The sequence below is a fragment of the Rhinoraja longicauda genome, chromosome 7 (genome assembly GCF_053455715.1).
Source record: "Rhinoraja longicauda isolate Sanriku21f chromosome 7, sRhiLon1.1, whole genome shotgun sequence".
In the NCBI taxonomy this organism is placed as follows: Eukaryota; Metazoa; Chordata; class Chondrichthyes; order Rajiformes; family Arhynchobatidae; genus Rhinoraja; species Rhinoraja longicauda.
The window spans coordinates 67,853,854-67,873,551 of record NC_135959.1 but is presented as its reverse complement, the minus strand read 5'-3'; the positions used below and the strand labels follow the sequence as shown (position 1 = coordinate 67,873,551).

The following is a 19,698-nucleotide window of genomic DNA, read 5'->3' as shown; positions in this document are numbered from 1 at the left end:
AATAAGAGACTGTGAAATCGACAGAAGGATGTAGGGTTGGGTGTTTATGCGTGCTATTTTCATGATATTTATTTTAGTTGTTTATCTTTTTTTAAATATTTTACCTTGTATGTATCGTTAGCTTTTAGAAATGTTTGAATGGTGCACTGACTGGCTGACATTTTACAATTTCGTTGTACATGGCTCATGTTACAATGACAATAAAGGAACTATTCTATTCTATTCTATAACCAGATGATGCATTTTAATAATGTTCAAGTGTAATTTGGCCAGCCATATGGATATGCAGGGTATGGAGGGATACAGATTATGTGCAGGCAGATAGGAGTGGGCTTGGCATCATGATCGACACAAACATTGTGGGTTAAAGGATATTTTCTTGTGGTGAACTGTTCTATGTTCTATCTATACGAGTAAATATTAATAAGGACAGCGAGGACAGACATTCAGGGTACTGCCAAACAGTCAAAGCATTGAGATAGCCAATCAGTATTTCCAAAAATAAACTTTATTCATAAAACATACATCTATATAAGCAGGACATGATTTGTTTCCATTTACTCCGTCAAGCAAATCATTATCTTTACTAACAATGTTTTCATATCTACCAGATTCAGTCTTAAGTATCCCTTCTACAGGACTGCCCAGGCAGACCCATTGCTTCAGCCTTGTCTTGTCCTGCCAAACTTATTTCTTGCTGCCTTGGCTCCATTCTCTCTCCTCCGGTCCAATCTTTTTACCCTTACATCGGATGCCCTCCCCTATTTTAAAGTTTCAAATTCCCTAGTCCCAAGTGATTCATCTTTGCCATGGACCTGCAATTCTTCTACACCTCCACTCACATCTACAGTGTTTGAGGGGCACAAAGAGCTCCCCTCGACCAGCACATTCATAGGCCTGGCAAATTCCATCCTCACATTAAACGTTTCTTTCAACTCACTTTCTTCAGATCAGAGGCATGGTTATGAGCACTTGCACGTGCTCAGGCTATGCCTATATATTATTTGTGGAATATGGAGAACAGTTTTTGCTTTGATCCTGGGTGTAGTGGATGAGTGGGTAGGGGGGGGGGTATTAGGGATAAGGGGGGGTTGATGGGGGCCAGAGTGGGTGAGGGGTGGTAAGGGAGGAGGGGGGTTGAGGGGGGAAAGAGTGGGTGAGTGGGGGGAGGAGGGGAGGAGGGGGGTTCAGGGGGGATGGAGTGGGTGAGTTAGTGGCAGCATGTCAGCCCACAGAACCCCCCCATCATTCCATCACTCTGGAGGGTTCCGCCCCGATGGTCATCGTGAAACCCCCTCCCTCATTGGCCGTCACTCGGGCAGGTCCCAATGTGATGTCATACGCTGAACATGGCAAGGCATCGGTTTAATAAGGTCATTTTTAAACTTTAAAATCTCTCTGACTTTTAAAAAAAAGACCTATTTTAATGAAACTTGGATAAATGTGTCCCTAGGACAAAGGTGAGTAAGGTGGTCCTAAAATTGTTGCGCTATCGTGTGTGTGTGGGTGGGTGAAAACCACACACATAAATAACCGCACAACTTACGGAACTTACAGTAGGCATGACCGAGCTAAGAGGCTTATGCACCTACCGGATCTCGGAGATCGGCTGCCGTCCGCCCTCATGGCTGAAATGTTGGCGCTAGCAGGTGAACACAAGGATTGCCTCATGTTCGAGCAGGCTTTCAGAGAGCAGCTTCCCGAGGATGTCAAGCTCATGCTCACGGATTGTTCTTTTAAGGACCCCATGGCATATGCAGAGAAAGCTGATGCGCTCATGGCATCCAAATCAAAAAGAAACAGTTCGATCAACAAGGTCTCGGCATCAGCGGGCGGGCCGCAGCGGCATCAAGATGGCGCCGCGTCTCCCGCCATTTCTCCAAAAGCCCGCCAAAAGGATCCGCACAAGTGCGGCTGGTGTTATTACCATCTACGATGGGTTGGAGAAGCCCGCAACTGCCGCTCACCTTGCACCTTCTCGAGAAATGCCTTGGCCGATCGTACATAGGGGTGGTTGCAATTGGCCAGAACCGACGCCTCTTCGTCCGAGATCGATTCACGGACACGGAATTTTTGGTTGACACGGGAGCCATAGTCAGCATCGTGCCGCCGACCGACCTCGAAACGTGATCGGGTAAGAAAGGGCCTACCCTCATCGCGGTTAACGGCAGCCCCATCCGCACGTACGGTACGCGGACAATGTCCCTGGCTTTCGGCACCCGCACGTACGAATAGCCATTCATCATCGCGGAAGTCGGTCAGGCGATCCTGGGCGCAGATTTCCTCTGGGCCTTTTCACTAGTCCCCGATGTCCGCGGTAACGGCCTTCGACCCTCCGCCAGCAGCAATGAGCCCGCCGCTCCACCGGCCGCCACCCCGCCCAGCCCGACTGTCCAGGCCGTCGTCGCGGCCCCCGACCCTTATGCTGCAGTCCTGGTGTTGCATCTCGTGCGGTTGCAGAGGATCTCTGCCCCTTCCAGAAACCCTGTAGCTTAAGGCCATCCCCCCCGACCTGTCCATCTGGTGCCGAGAGGTTCGACCCAGGGAGTGGCCCAATCCCCCAGGGACCGCCACGGGACCTCCCTCACCGCCCCAGAACCGGAGGCAGAAAACGGACAGGGAGACGCACGAGCCGCCCAACCCGGGTGTGCACCCCAACCTGCGGAGGAACCAACGCAGGCCCAGGTGGAGGGCGAGGATCCGGAGGCTTGCCTTAGGCCGAGGCTGAGGCTGAGCAACCCGCACTGGCTCACGCCGACCCCCCATGTCCAGCACGAAAGTGGTAGGGCTGTGCTGCAGCACCTTGAAGGGGCTCTCATAGGGCTGCTGGAGTGGAGTGCGGTGAGCATCCCTGCGTAAGAAAACGTAGGCACAGTCCTGCAGGGCAGAAGGGACTTGTGAGTGGAAGGGCCCATGGTGTGACGTCGGGACGGGAGCAAGGGTACCAACCCGGTCACAGAGGCGCCTCAGGACAGAAGATGGCAGTTCCTTCTAGCCCCGCGCCGACGTGACGAATTCCCCCAGCTCAGCGGAGGAGGTGGCCAGGTCATCCTTTGGGGCAGTGCGGATACCCAACAACACCCAGGGCAGGGCATCAAGCCAATCCGGATCCATGAGGCGGGCCTTCAGGGCGGCCTTGAGCTGGCAATGGAAGCGCTCAACGAGACCATTGGCCTGCGGGTGGTACGCGGTGGTACGGTGAAGCTGTACCCTCAACAGGTGAGCCATTGCCGACCACAGCTGCGGGCGTGAACTGGGCCCCCCGGTCGGAAGTCATGTCCAGAGATAAGCCGAAACGGGCAATCCAATGGGCCGCCAGGGCGTGGGCACAAGTGGCCGTAGATGTGTCAACAAGGGGAACAGCCTCCAGCCTCCACGTGAAGCGGTCTACGACGGTGAGGAGGTGGGTAATGCCCCGGGATGGTGGGAGGGGCACCACAATATCCACATGGATGTGATCAAAACGCTGACGGGGGATCCCAAACTCCTGCAGAGGGGCCCAGACATGTCACTGGACCTTGGAGGTCTGACACGGAATACAGGTGCGCGCTCAGTGACCAACCTCCTTACGCAACCCGTGCCACATAAACCGAGCAGCTACCATAGCCGTCGTCGCCCGGATGGAAGGGTGAACCAAACCGTGAATGACGTCGAACATCCTCCGCCGCCATCTGTCAGGGACGATGGGGCACGGCTGACCCGTGGAAACGTCACACAACAGCGCCGCCCCTCCTGGCCCAAAGGGGACGTCCTCCAGACGGAGTTCCAAAATGGCGGTCCAGTAGGCGGACATTTCCTCATCCAGGAGCTGAGCCACCGCCAGAGCGGAGTAGTCAATCCCAGGGGAAGGTTGCGAGCACAACACTGATGGTTGGGCGGGACAGCGCGTCTGCAATCCGATTGTCCTTGCCTCGACTATTCGGATGGAGGTGGTAAACTCTGAGATGAACGCCAACTGCCGTTGCTGCCGGGCGGACATTGGGTCAGAAATCTTGGCGAGAGCGAAGGTGAGAGGCCTGTGGTCCGTGTACGCTGTGAACAGCCGACTCTCCAGAAAGTAATGGAAATGGCGCACAGCCAAGCACAGGGCGAGGAGCTCACGGTTAAAGGCACTATAATTACGCTGAGCGTTGGTCAGATGACGGCTGAATAAAGCCAATGGTCGCCAGCACCCGTCCACCAGCTGCTCCAAAACCGCTCCAACCGCTGACTCGGAGGCGTCCATCGTGAGGGCAGTCGGCGCGTCCTCCCGTGGATGGACGAGCATCGTGGCGCGGGCCAGCACCTCCTTGGCCCCGTCAAACGCAGTCAACGCCTCGGCAGATCATTGCAGGTCCTTCCGTGAGCCCGACAACAGGTGAAATAGCGGGCGCAAAAGTCTGGCCGCAGAGGGAACAAAATGGTGATAAAAGGCAACTATGCCAACGTGTTCCTGCAGACCCCGCACTGTTGAGGGGCGGGTAAACCGGCGGACGGCATCGACCTTGTCCGGCAGTGGCACAGCGCCCAGCGCAGTCACCCGGTGGCCGAGGAAGTCGATAGTGGGAAGTCCAAAGCGGCACTTGTCGATGTTAATGGCGAGGCCGTGCTCACTGAGCCGTTGGCAGAGCTGGCGAAGGTGCGCACAATGTTCCCTCCACGAGCGGCTAGCCACCAAGATGTCGTCCAGATACACAAACAGGAAAGGGAGGCCGCGGCATACCCCGTCCATGAGGCGTTGGAAAGCCTGCACGGCGTTCTTAAGTCCAAAGAGCATCCACACAAATTCGAAAAGCCCGAAGGGCGTGATGATTGTGGGATGGACCGGGATCTGATTATAACCCTGCACCCAGTCCACCTTTGAGAAAACCGTGGCGCCTGCGATATGGGTGTTGAAATCTTGAAGGTGGGGCACGGGATACCGAACGGCCGTGGTGGGATTGTTCAACCGCCGATAATCCCCACAAGGACGCTAGCCCCCGTTGGCCTTAGGAACTCTTCGTGGGCGATGCGCAGCTTATCAGGCGGCAGGCGGCGGGCCGGGGCGTGGAGGGGCGGGCCGATAGTCAGAATATGGTGCACCACGCCGTGTTGCGGGTTGGCACTGCTGAATTGGGGCTGGAGGATGGCAGGGAAGTCGGCCAGCACCTGGGTGTAACAGGCCTCCACTGACGACAATGGACCAGCAGATGGCGATATCGAGTCCCCCATATCCCTTGATTCGTTTATACCAACATACCTGTCCAAATGCATTTATAACGCTGTGATTGTCCCTGCCTCTGCCAGCTCCCTCACAGGTTGTTCCAGATATCCACCACCTACTGTGTGATAAACATTACCCTCAGATCTCCAATAAATACTTCCATTCTCACCCCAAGCCGACGTCCTCCAGTTTAAGACACCCCTATCCCTGAAGAAAAGATTGTGACGCTCTCCCCTATGCCCCTCATAATTAAAAAAACTCCATAAGGACACCCTCAACCTCCTGTACACCAATGAGAACAGCCCCATCTTATACTGTCTCTCTGTGTAACTAAAGCCCTCCATTCTAGGCAACATTGTGGTGAATCTCTTTTATACCCTTTCTTGTATTACCATATCCTTTCTATAATGTCTTGACCAGAACGGTGCATAATAATCCAAGTGTGGTCTAAACCAATGTCTTATACAGATGCAATATGATGTCCTAACCCTTATTTTCATTACCCATGCCTATGAAGGTAAACAGGCGAAATGCCTCCTTCACTACCCTATACACCTGTGTTGCAATTTACAGGGAGCTATGAACATACACCCAAAGATCTTTCCACATATCAATGCTTCTAAGTCTCTTCCATTTACATTATATATCCAGCAAGTATTAGATGATCCAAAATGCATTATCTCACAATTGTATCAAACTCACTCACACATTTGTATGCATTTGGCCCATATCCCTTTAACCTGACTGAAAGTAGGTTCCTTATTATGGTGAGACAATGAACCCATACACAAGTCCAACAGGTAGCACAAAGAAAAAAATACCGGGGCTGTAACATGAACGCGATGGAGTCCAGCAAAAATCTAATCGGACACGAGTTGCATGCACTAGACGTGTTTGTTCTCTCCAGTACAGCTCCCTACTACTCCCCCTGGTCACGGGCGTTGCCCGGCCTTAAATACCAACACAGGTACCGCCCCCGTGGCTGGCACCTCCCACACCAAGACGCCGGCCTCGAGAGCCGATGGTTCGTTGTGCCCTTGGGCTGCCACCAGACGTCACCGCATGACCCCCCCCAGAACCAGAGGCACCGAACCGGACGGGACGCCGAACGAGGTGGCCCGAACGCATAGATACAATCCCACGCCCTGGGGATTTGCTCGGTTTGGAAGAATCTCCGGGAGTCCGGGACGGCGGACGCCCGCGACGGGGCGGTTGAGCCACAAGGACTGGCTCGCTCAGGTCCACGAGGAGTGACGGCGCCCGCAAGAAATCTGCGCCCAGCAGGGGCTGGGCCACGTCCGCGACAATGAATGGCCAGGTGAAATGGCACGCGCCGAAAATAACAGGAACCGTGCGGACGCCATATGTGCGGATTAAACTGCCGTTCGCAGCAGTTAACGGGGGACCCTTTTCACCAGCACGAAGGTCGCGTCCAGACGGGGGCAATACGCTGACCTCCGCCCCGGTGTCCACCAAGAACCTGAGCCACGTGCGCCAGTCCCAGACATACAGTTGATGGATCCTGCCGGGCACCTCAGTGACTAACGGCGGCCGGCACTGCCGTTTCCCGGGAACGAACATGGCTGGCGGCATTGGCGTGCTGCTGAACCCCAGCGCTGGTGGTAAAAACACCACATCCTTTTCCTTGGATCTCCTGGGTCCTGCTCAGCCATCCTCCTCTCCTGTGCCACTTGTCTGGTCTGTGGCTCTCGTGGGCGTGGCCCTCTTGTGGGCGTGGTCCTGGGCCGCTGGGCTTGCCAGGGCATGGAATCAATCAGGTCCAGCCATTCCGGGGATTCCAGCAGTTCCAGGTATTCCAGCGCACCCACCTGCTGCTGGTCGGACAGCCACAGCTCATCAGCACGGGCCGCTAGCCGGATGGGATCCTCCGCGAGCTGCCGACGGATGTCTCGAGGCAACGGCTGCAGGTAGGTAAATTCAAAGAGCGGGCAGGGCTGATGGTCACCCATGAGCGTGAGCATCTGGATACAGCTTAGTGAGGACATCCAGATGGCCGCCATAACAGGGAACATCAGGGGAATTTACGAAGGCATTAAGAAGACACTAGGACCAGTCCAGAGCAAAACAGCCCCCTTCAAATCCTCCACTGGGGAAGTAAGCACAGACAAATGCCAGCAGATGGAGAGATGGGTGGAACACTACTCTGACCTCTACTCGAGAAAGAACACTGTGTCCCCCTCAGCCCTTGACGCCATCGAGTGCCTGCCGACCATGGATGAGTTAGACAGAGAGCCGCCGGTAGAAGAGCTCAGCAAGGCCATTGACAGCCTGGCCTCAGGCAAGGCCCCAGGCAGCGACGGGACTCCCCCTGACCTGATCAGCCTTACAGCTGACCGTACAAGGTGGAGAGGTACCCTGAACCAACATGTCAAAACGGGGGAAGAGAAACTGATGATTGCAGCGGCAGACAAGCGGGCACGCAGAAAGGAGCGCAGCAACTTCAACAGACAAGAGTCCACACACAAATGTGACCTTTGCGACAGAGACTGTCACTCTCGCATTGGTCTCTTCAGCCACAAGCGACGCTGCTCTAGCCGAGGTGTGGAGCAAGCAGCCAACTAGGATGCATGGTCCTAGTCAGCCATGACCGAGGGGGCCTAAGAAAAATAAGAAATGTTGTCTATGCTGAATCCAGCTGGTTTTATATTTTCTGCAATGGTAAATAAGAAATTTCTGCATAAAAATCTAATGCATTGACAGCAAAAGATTGTAGATAAACAATTATCTGCTGGTCCAGGGTGCCTACCACATGGTGATAGCGGATCTAACGCCTAGGATGTAAAATTGGGATTCGGCCTGTCGAAACCAAACCCCCGGCTGCGAGTTCCAAAATGTAAGTAGCTTCAGCGATACCGCGTTGAGTTCGGCCTCGTCAGCCCTGTGGGCGGCAGCGGCAGAATGCATTTTATTTTCAAATTTCCCCTCCAGGATTATCCTTCCTGGGCGTCGAGGTCACCAATGTAGCAGGAACGCGATGGAGTCCAGCCAAAAACTAATCGGAAACGAGTTGCATGCACTAGACGTGTTTATTCTCTCCAGTACAGCTCCCTACTACTCCCCCTGGTCACAGGCGTTGCCCGGCCTTAAATACCAACACAGGTACCACCCCCGTGGCTGGCACCTCCCACACCATGACGCCGCCCTCTAGAGCCGATGGTTTGATGTGCCCTTGGGCTGCCACCAGGTGTCACCACAGGGCACAGAATATAGCTGGGGTACAAATACGGAAAAAAATACAGAAAAAGTGCAGATAAAATAAGTGCAATGACCACAATGAGGTAGATTGGAACTATCCCCATAGTTTAAGAGAGGACCATTCAGTAGTATGATAAGAGTGGGGAATAAGCAGTTCCTGAATCTGGAAGTATGTGCTTTCAAGCTATTGTATCATCTGCCAAATGAGAGAGGGGTGGGAATTAACAAGTTGTGAAAAGTCTTTGATCAATTTGGCTGCTTTTCCAATGCAGTATGAAATGGAGCTGTGGTGAGGCGGGTTTGTGTGATGGACTAGGTCGGGTATATCCACAACTCCTGCAATTTCTTGGGGTCTTGGGCAGAGCTGTTGCCAAACCAAGCTGTGATGCATCTCGATTCAAGGTTTCAAGGTCAGTTTATTGTCACATGTACCAATTAAGGTACAGTGAAATTAGATTGGATGTTTTCTACAGTGCAAAAGTAAAAGGTGTTAGGCGATGTTGGAGACATGCCTAACCTCCATAGTTTTCTGAGGAAAGAGGCATTGGTGTACTTTCTTGGCCAAAGCCACAATGTGGTTCGTCCATGACAGAGAGCTGGTTATAGTTACTCCAAGTAACATGAAGCTATCGACCATCTCCATTTTGACACCATTGATGCTGACTTGGGCGAGCACAGCGCCTTTTTTCCTGAAGTCAATAACAAGCACCTGTACTTTGCTGACAATGAGGGAGAGGTTGTTGTTTTCACACTACACTACTGAGTTCTCTATCTCCTTCCTGTACTCTTGTCTCATCATTGTTCGAGATCTGTTTCACTTCAGTGGTGTCATCTGCAAATGATGATATTGCAGAATTTGGCTGCGCAGTCATGTATATAATTAGGAAGTATATTAAGGTGCTGAGAATGCATCCTTGACACTGGGGTTGAGGATTATGGTGGAGGATGTTTTGGCTTCATTGTGGTCTATGTGTCAGGAAGTTGAGTTCAAAGAGTTATAGATACATTACATGAGTGGGCAGAGACCTGGAAAATGGAACGTAATGTGGGAAAATGTGTCAAATTTGGCAGGGAAAACGAAAAATACGCATATTGTCTAAGCTTTAAGAAGCATAGGAATCGGGGTGGCCTGATGAATGATGCACAAAAGATTAGTATTCAGGTACAGCAAGTAAACGAGGAAGGCTAACAGGATGCTACCTTTTCCTGCAAAAGGAAATTGAATAAAAGTAAGTGGTAGGTATGGAGAATGAGCAGCAAGAGGAGGCAGTTGAGGCAGGTACTATAATCTATATACTAAAACTCTCGTTTGTTTGTTTGTTTGTTCCTAAACTACAGCCAAAACGGTGCATAATAGAGCGGCAATTTTAGGCCCACCTTAGTCACCGTTGTCCCTTTGGTGCTAATGGAAGAAGTTTCATTGAAATTGGTGTTATACTTTTAAAGTTATTCACATTTTAAAGTTTAAATCTGTCTCCTAGGGATGTAGAAGAAGGGAGGATAAGGGGGGTTGAGGGGGATGGAGTGGGGGGGAGTGGGGGGGGAGGAGGAGGGAGATGGAGGGAGGGGAGAGGGGGAGGAGAGGGGGAGGGATGGAGGGGGAGGAGGGGGAGGGGTGGGAGGGGTGGGAGGAGGGGGGAGGGGGGAGGGTAGTGGGGAGGGAGGGTAGTGGGGGAGGAGAGGGTGCTGCACCAATGCAGGAGAAGTTTGGGTCCAACAGGTCCACTTGGTCTACTAGCATTTAAAATACACTTGGACAGGTACATGGATAGGAAATGTTTAGATGGATACGGACCAAATGTGGACAAATGGGACCAGCTTAGATGGGCATCTTGGTCGGCTTGGAAGAGTTAGGCGAAGTACCTGTTTTTGTGCTGCACAACTCTATCACTCCACGTAAGTAATACTTCGGTTAACAGGGCATTGATGAGACCACTTTGGAAGTACTCCGTAAAGTATTATATCTGTTATTTCTGGAAGGATGTGAATGAATGCAAAGTGGTTCAGAGATTGAATGCATTGATACTTATCAATGCATTGATAAGCTGTTATTTGAGGAAAGATTGGGATTTTTAGGGTTTTGACTGGAGGTCTTTGGGTCGTGAAGGTTCTTGACAGAGTGGATAGGAAAAGGGTGAGATGGAATCTAGAAACAAGGGTCATTTAAAAAAAAAATGCAGAAACTAAACAGAATTCATTGGCTCTGTGGGTGATGACTTGAGTGTTCTTCCTCAAAAAATGGGGGAGAAGTAGAGTCTTTAAAGATTTTTAAGACAGAGGTGCATAGATTCTTAATAAACAGGAGAGTGAAAAATTGCAGTGGTGGTTGTGTTTATGATATTGAGGCTACAATTAGATTCAGATCAGTCATGAACTTGTTGACTACAACAGGAGGCTCAAGAAGTCAAGGACTCTTGCTCTTTATTCATTACACTTGAATACTTAGTTGTGATCCAGATTGTATGTATCTTAAGATACTTATTAAAATATGATTATTGAAATATGATTATTGACAAGTTTAGGAAACAAAACAACTGATCAACTTATTAAAATGTAGTTACTATATTTTGAAAATTCTAATCATTACACATGCCTTGAATAGTTAATTTTTAGATTAATAGTTAATATCTTAGATTACATTTTATTAATCTTCTCCTTGCAGTATCTTCCACAAAATAGAGCAAAACAAAATTATTTAGGCACAGTCCAGCCATCCCATCACTTCAATCTTGCATCCTGCTGTACTTGCTCACAGTAGATCCACTTATGAGGTAAACGTTACCTGTTAACAAAACAAAATATTAAAACACAGCATATACCTCTCTGTGATTTTACATGGATTTAAATTGTAATTCTGGCAGTGCAGCAGAACATCCTGATAAAAGACAGATGTCAGATTCACATTAACTTTGGTTACCATCTGCCAGTTTAATAATTTGCCTGCTTGTACCAGACCAACGATTCCAAGAGGGCTGAACTAGAACTGGGACCATTTTGGAAGTTGCTGTAACTTTGCCCAATGGGCCAGTGTAAAGTTTGAAACTGACGTGGTGAGAGAGTTGAGAACAACAGATGAAGAGAGAGGCACACATGGCTAGCAATGGTATTGTCTGGACAGGAGCACCATAAACTCTTTAATATAAAGTCAAAAGCTTTTAAAATCGGAATAGTTAAGACAAATGTGGGTCTCTTGAAGACAGAAACAGGTGAATTTATTATGGGGAACAAGGAAATGGCAGGCGAGTTGAACAGGTACTTTGGATCTGTCTTCACTAAGGAAGACACCAACAATCTCCCAGATGTACTAGTGGACAGAGATCCTAGGGTAACGGAGGAACTGAAGAAAATTCACATTAGGCAGGAAATGCTGTCGGGTAGACTGATGGGGCTGATAAATCCCCAGGGCCTGATGGACTGCATCCCAGGGTACTTAAGGAAGTGGCCCTAGAAATCATGGACACATTGGGGATCATTTTCCAATATTCTATAGATTCAGGATCAGTTCCTGTGAATTGGAGGGTAGCTAATGTTACCCTACTTTTTAAGAAAGGAGGGAGAGAGAAAACGGGAAATTGTAGACTAGTTAGTCTGACATCAGTGGTGAGGAAGATACTGGAGTCAATTATAAAAGACGAAATTGCGAAACATTTAGCAATAACAGGATCGTTCTGAGTCAGCATGGAGTTACGAAGGAGAAATCATGCTTGACTAATCTAGAATTTTTTGAGGATGTAACTAGGGAAATGGACAAGTGAGAGCCAGTGGATGTAGTGTACCTGGAATTTCATAAAGCCTTTGAAAAGGTCCCACATAGGAGAATAATTTGATAATTATTCTCCTGGACATTGTCATTGAGCTATACAGTACGGAAGTGGGCCCTTCAGCACAACTCGTCCATGCGACTAAGTTACTACGAGCTAGTTCCACTTGCCTTTGCCTAACCTATATCCCTCCAAACCTTTCCTATTCATGTACCTGTCCAAGTGCCTTTTAAATGTCTCCACATCAGAGAAGCCAGTTTTCAGCCAAATCCAGTATAAGCTTCCTCCTGGGAAATTGCACACTACCCAGTTATTACCCAGTTAGTAAAGTTTAACTCCCACAGAGACCCAATTAACACTGAGGTTTGGCACCCATCTCTCAGATATTTAAATAATTTCATATTCACCTGAGCTAACCTCTGGGGTCAGAATGCCTTGGAGTTTCCTGATTCAAAAATGTAAATGGTGGCATATGTCTCAGAATTTATGTTTAATCTTTGGTTCATGGAGCACATCTGAGAATATTTTGCAGAAGAGGGACACTCACAACAGATTCAGGTTTCAGAAGTGCCCTCTGAGAGCACAACCTGAAAAGAAAAGCTCACAGGGGCAACAGTGTATCTGTGACCTGCATGTCATCTTAACTCAAGACATCTGGATGGAAAAATTAACAGAGGAAGAAGTAATGAGCGCAACTTAGAGCTGATTTTAATGTTGGGTCAGGTGAAGATAGTGAATAAATAAATAAAATGAGACAGAGAAAAGTCTATTTTTGAAAAGGTTAAGCATTTTGAATTTAATAATTTTTCTCCTGGAGTTATTGTCATTGAGCTATACAGCATGGAAGTGGGCCCTTCAGCACAACTCGTCCATGCCGACTAGTTTACTAAGAGCTAGTTCCATTTACCTTTGCCTAACCTATATCCCTCCAAATCTTTCCTATTCATGTACCTGTCCAAGTGCCTTTTAAATGTCGTAATTATACCTGCCTCTATCACTTATTCTGTCAGATTCTATATGCACAACACCCTTTGTGTGAAAATGGTGTCCTTCATGTCCCTTTTCAATCCTTCTCCTCTCATTTAGTTAGTTGACTTTATGGACATGTATGGAGTTAGTGAAAAACGTTTTATTGCATGTTAACCATTCAACGGAAAGGCTACACATGATTACAATCGAGCCGTCTACAGTGTTGAGATAAGTAATAAAGGGAATAACCTTTAGTGCAAGATAAAGTCCAGTAAGGTCCAATTAAAGATCGTCCGAGGGTCTCCAATCGGGTAGATAGTAGAACAGGACCGCTGTTTAGTTGTTGACAGGAATATGTTTTCACACTTCTGTACCTCTTGCCTGATGGGAGAGCGTCTTGGGTGAGACTCATCCTTGATTATGCAAGTGGCTTTACTGAGGCAGTGTGATGGAGTCAATGATGGAGTCAATGGAAGGGAGGTTGGTGTGTGTGATGGTCTGGGCTGCATCCACCATTCTCTGTAATTTCTTACAGTCTTGGATAGAGCTATTCCCAAACCATGCTGCGATGCATCCCAATAAAATGCTTTCTATGGGGTCATCTGCAGAAGTTGGTGAGAGTTCTTGGGGACATGCTGAACTTCTGAAGCCTTCTAACGAAGTAGAGGCATTGGTGTGTTTCCTTGGCCGTTGCTTTGATATAGATTGTCCAGGACAAGTTGCTGGTGATATTTACTTTTGTTTGCTCTAGTGTGGTTTGGTTTATTGTCACGTGTACCAAGGAATAATGAAAAGCTTTTGTTGTGTGCTAACCAGTCATCAGAAAGATAATACGTGATTACATCCACAGTGCACAGATGCATGATAAAGGGAATAATGTTTAATGCAAGATAAAGTCTAGTAAAATCTGATTACAAATAGTCCAAGGGTGTCCAACGAGGTAAAAAGCATCTCAGGACCACTCTCTAGTTCTGACAGAATGATTCTCTAGTTTTAGAGAAACTAGATTAGTGTAGATAGTCGTCAATGTCAGTGTGGAAGAGCTAGGCCAAAGAGCCCATTTCTGTCCGATACAACACTATGAATGTCTATGGCTCTATGATTCTGAGACAGATTAGAGAGGATATGTTTAAAAATTATTAATGCGATGATACCTTGTTATAATGACGTTTAATTTAGTTTTATTAGGTTATCAGATGTCATAATAATCTAAAAACATTAAAAAATAATAGAAGAATTGAAAACTAATAGAATTGAAATAAATCTTTTCCTGTCCCTATAAACTTTCTCCTGGGAAATTGCACAACATTACCCAGTTATTACCCAGTTAGTAAAGTTTAACTCCCACAGAGACCCAATTAACACTGAGGTTTGGCACCCACCTCTCAGGTATTTAAATAATTTCACATTCACCTGAGCTAACCTCTGGGGTCAGAATGCCTTTGAGTTTCCTGTTACAAAAATGTAAATGGTGGCTTACGTCTCAGAATTTGTGTTTAATCTTTGGTTCATGGAGCACATCGGAGAATATTTTGCAGAAGAGGGACACTCTCAACAGATTCAGATTTCAGAAGTACCCTCTGAGAGCACAACCTGAAAAAAAAAGCTCACAGGGGCAACAGTGTATCTGTGACCTGCATGTCATCTTAACTCAAGACATCTGGATGAAAAAATTAACAGAGGAAGAAGTAATGAGAGCAACTTAGAGCTAATTTTAATGTTGGGTCAGGTGAAGATAGTGAATAAATAAATTAAATGAGACGGAGAAAAGTCTATTTTTGAAAATGTTAAGCAGATTGAATTTGATAATTTTTCTCCTGGACATTGTCATTGAGATATACAGTACGGAAGTGGGCCCTTCAGCATAATTCGTCCATGCGACTAAGTTACTACGAGCTAGTTCCACTTGCCTTTGCCTAACCTATATCCCTCCAAACCTTTCCTATTCATGTACCTGTCCAAGTGCCTTTTAAATGTCTCCACATCAGAGAAGCCAGTTTTCAGCCAAATCCAGTTAGAAATGTCACTTGAAAGGCTTAAGACCTCACCTCATGACTCCCCAAAAACCTTTTACATTTACAAAGCACACCAACATCTCTACTTTCTCAAGAAATTTGGCACATCTCCAATGACTCTTACAAACGTCTACAAGTGTACCATAAAAAAGCATACTGTCGGGTTGTATCACAGCTTGGTTTGTAAACAGTTCTGCCCAAGGCAGGTATGATAAGTTTTAATCTACAATTTGAGAGGGAGAAGGGAAAATTGGAAGTGTCAGTATTACTGTTGAGTAAAGGGAACTGTGGAGGCATGAGGGAGGAGCTGGCCAAAGTTGACTGGAAAGAGACCCTAGCAGGGATGACAGTGGAACAATAATGGCAGGTATTTCTGGGAATAATACAGAAGGTGCAGGATCAGTTCATTCCAAAGAGGAAGAAAGATTCTAAGGGGAGTAAGAGGCGACCGTGGCTGACAAGGGAATTCAAGGAGAGTATAAAAATAAAAGAGAAGTATAACATAGCAAAAATGAGCGGGAAGCCGGAGGATTGGGTAACTTTTAAAGAACAACAAAAGATAACTAAAAAGGCAATAAAGGGAGAAAAGATGAGGTACAAAGGTAAGCTAGCCAAGAATATAAAGGAGGATAGTAAAAGCTTCTTTAGGTATGTGAAAAGCAGAAAATTACTTAAGACAAATGTGGGTCCCTTGCAGACAGAAACAGGTGAATTCATTATGGGGAACAAGGAAAGGGCAGACGAGTTGAACAGGTACTTTGGATCTGTCTTCACTAAGGAAGACACAAACAATCTCCCAGATGTACTAATGGCCAGAGGACCTAGGGTAACGGAGGAATTGAAGGAAATTCACATTAGGCAGGAAATGGTGTTGGACAGACCCTCATAGGAGATTAGTAGGCAAAATTAGAACACATGGAAATGGGGGTAGGGTACTGACATAGAAAATTGGTTGGCAGATAGGAAACAAAGAGTAGGGATTAACGAATCCCTTTCAGAATGGTAGGCAGTGACTAGTGGGGTACAGCAAAGCTTGGTGCTGGGACTGCAGCTATTTGCAAGATACATTAATGATTCAGATGAAGGGGTTAAAAGTGACAGAGGAATTGAAGGAAATTCACATTAGGCAGGAAATGCTGTCGGGTAGACTGATGGGCCTGATAAATCCCCAGGGCCTGATGGACTGCATCCCAGGGTACTTAAGGAAGTGGCTCTAGAAATCGTGGACACATTGGGGATCATTTTCCAATATTCTATAGATTCAGGATCAGTTCCTGTGGATTGGAGGGTAGCTAATGTTACCCTACTTTTTAAGAAAGGAGGGAGAGAGAAAACGGGAAATTGTAGACTAGTTAGTCTGACATCAGTGGTGAGGAAGATACTGGAGTCAATTATAAAAGACGAAATTGCGGAACATTTAGCAATAAAAGAATCGTTCTGAGTCAGCATGGATTTACGAAGGAGAAATCATGCTTGACTAATCTAGAATTTTTTGAGGATGTAACTAGGAAAATGGACAAGGGAGAGCCAGTGGATGTAGTGTATCTGGACTTTCATAAAGCCTTTGAAAAGGTCCCACATAGGAGAATAATTTGATAATTATTCTCCTGGACATTGTCATTGAGCTATACAGTACGGAAGTGGGCCCTTCAGCACAACTCGTCCATGCGACTAAGTTACTACGAGCTAGTTCCACTTGCCTTTGCCTAACCTATATCCCTCCAAACCTTTCCTATTCATGTACCTGGCCAAGTGCCTTTTAAATATCTCTACATCAGAGAAGCCAGTTTTCAGCCAAATCCAGTATAAGCTTCCTCCTGGGAAATTGCACAACACTACCCAGTTATTACCCAGTTAGTAAAGTTTAACTCCCACAGAGACCCAATTAACACTGAGGTTTGGCACCCACCTCTCAGGTATTTAAATAATTTCATTTTCACCTGAGCTAACCTCTGGGGTCAGAATGCTTTGGAGTTTCCTGATCCAAAAATGTAAATGGTGGCTTATGTCTCAGAATTTGTGTTTAATCTTTGGTTCATGGAGCACATCGGAGAATATTTTGCAGAAGAGGGACACTCTCAACAGATTCAGATTTCAGAAGTACCCTCTGAGAACACAACCTGAAAAAAAAAGAGGATGTAACTAAGAAAATGGATAAGGGAGAGCCAGTGGATGTAGTGTACCTGGACTTTCATAAAGCCTTTGAAAAGGTCCCACATAGGAGATTAGTGGGCAAGATTAGACCACATGGTATTGGGGTAGGTTGCTGACATGGATAGAAAATTGGTTGACAGACAGAAAACAAAGAGTAGGGATTAACGGGTTCCTTTCAGAATGGCAGGCAGTGACTAGTGGGGTACTGCAAGGCTCGGTGCTGGGACCGCAGCTATTTACAATATACATTAATGATTTAGATGAAGGGATTAAAAGTAACATTAGCAAATTTGCAGATGACACAAAGCTGAGTGGATTATTCTGCCAACTCTCAAAATAGTCAAAACATTGGGAATAATTTGAATTGGAGTTTCACAGTTTCGGTATTGAACACCAACCAATGGCTAAGGTTAACAATGTATCCGCTGTCTCTGGTAATTTACAAACCTGCATAAATGCATTCATGGATAAGTGCTGGATGGTCATCAAAACTCTAAAAGGAACAAATTCAAGAGAATAAAAAGGAACGTACAATATAGCTGATTTTGTGAGGCTCCACTTCGAGGATGGAGTCTTGGTATAAAAAAAGCAAAAGAGTAGCAAATGCTGATTTTCCACAGATTTAAATTGAAATTCTGGCTTGAGTGCAGCATAACATCCTGACAAATGCTGGGAGTGGCACGGTGGCGCAGCGGTAGAGTTGCTGCCTTACAGCACCAGAGACCCAGGTCGATCCTGACTACAGGTGCTGACTTTATGGAGTTTGAACATTCTCCATGTGACCTGCATAGGTTTTCTCCGGGTGCTCTGGTTTCCTCCCACACTCCAAAGACTACAGGTTTGTAAGTTAATTGGATATGATAAAATAAATAGCTGTAAATTGTCCCGAGTGTGTGTAGGATAGTGTAAGTGTGTGGGGATGGCTGGTCAGCATGGACTCGGCAGGCCGAGGGGCCCATTTCTGCACTCTCTAGACAAAACTAAACTAAACTGATTTCTGGCATGATGAACAGATCTACATTCCCAGGCCGTAGATTTTGAGTCATGTTGATTTAAAAAATATTCTACTCCAGTTATGAAACTACCAATTCTGTTTCCCTACCAAAGTATATTTACCGTTATATTTTAAAGCAGCATCGACAGGGTTATTTTCTTCAAAGGCCGTTGAGATTGGGATTGGAGATCTATTGTCCATCCCTTCTCCGATCCTGTAGCTAAAGTGGATAGTTCATAAGTTCATAAGTCATAATAGACAATAGACAATATACAATAGGTGCAGGAGTAGGCCATTCAGCCCTTCGAGCCAGCACCGCCATTCAATGCAATCATAGCTGATCACTCTCAATCAGTACCCCGTTCCTGCCTTCTCCCCATACCCCCCTCACTCCGCTATCCTTAAGAGCTCTATCCAGCTCTCTCTTGAAAGCATCCAACGAACTGGCCTCCACTGCCTTCTGAGGCAGAGAATTCCACACCTTCACCACTCTCTGACTGAAAAAGTTCTTCCTCATCTCCGTTCTAAATGGCCTACCCCTTATTCTTAAACTGTGGCCCCTTGTTCTGGACTCCCCCAACATTGGGAACATGTTTCCTGCCTCTAATGTGTCCAATCCCCTAATTATCTTATATGTTTCAATAAGATCCCCCCTCATCCTTCTAAATTCCAGTGTATACAAGCCCAATCGCTCCAGCCTTTCAACATACGACAGTCCCGCCATTCCGGGAATTAACCTAGTGAACCTACGCTGCACGCCCTCCATAGCAAGAATATCCTTCCTCAAATTTGGAGACCAAAACTGCACACAGTACTCCAGGTGCGGTCTCACCAGGGCCCGGTACAACTGTAGAAGGACATCTTTGCTCCTATACTCAACTCCTCTTGTTACGAAGGCCAACATTCCATTGGCTTTCTTCACTGCCTGCTGTACCTGCATGCTTCCTTTCATTGACTGATGCACTAGGACACCCAGATCTCGTTGAACTCCCCCTCCTCCTAACTTGACACCATTCAGATAATAATCTGCCTTTCTATTCTTACTTTCAAAGTGAATAATCTCACAGTCTACTCTGCGATTCAATCATTGTTGATCTATCTTTCCCTCTCAACCCCATTAAACCTGCTTTCTCCCCGTAACCTTTGACACCCTTAGTAATCACGAAGCTATTAAACTACACTTTAAAAATACCAAAGAATTGGGCTCCACATCCATCTGTGGCAATGATTTCCTCCGATTCACCACCATCTGGCTAAAGAAATTACTTCACATCTCCTTTCTAAAGGTAAATTCTATTATTCTAAGGCAGTGCCCTCTGGTCCTAGACTCTCCCACCATTGGAAACATCCTCTCCACATCCACTCTGTTATTGTTCTACTTATCCACTTATATTATTTGGTAGGTTT

General features: G+C 46.9%; 1 protein-coding gene across 1 annotated transcript in view; it reads left to right on the top strand.

Moving 5' to 3' along the window:
* LOC144595643 (uncharacterized) overlaps nt 1-2,859 on the top strand; it is a 53,441-nt gene extending 50,582 nt beyond the window's left edge. The window contains exon 19 of the mRNA XM_078403220.1: nt 2,597-2,859. Coding sequence (XP_078259346.1) covers nt 2,597-2,859 — 263 coding nt within the window. The remainder of the gene's footprint in view (nt 1-2,596) is intronic.
* Nucleotides 2,860-19,698: the final 16,839 nt, after the last annotated feature.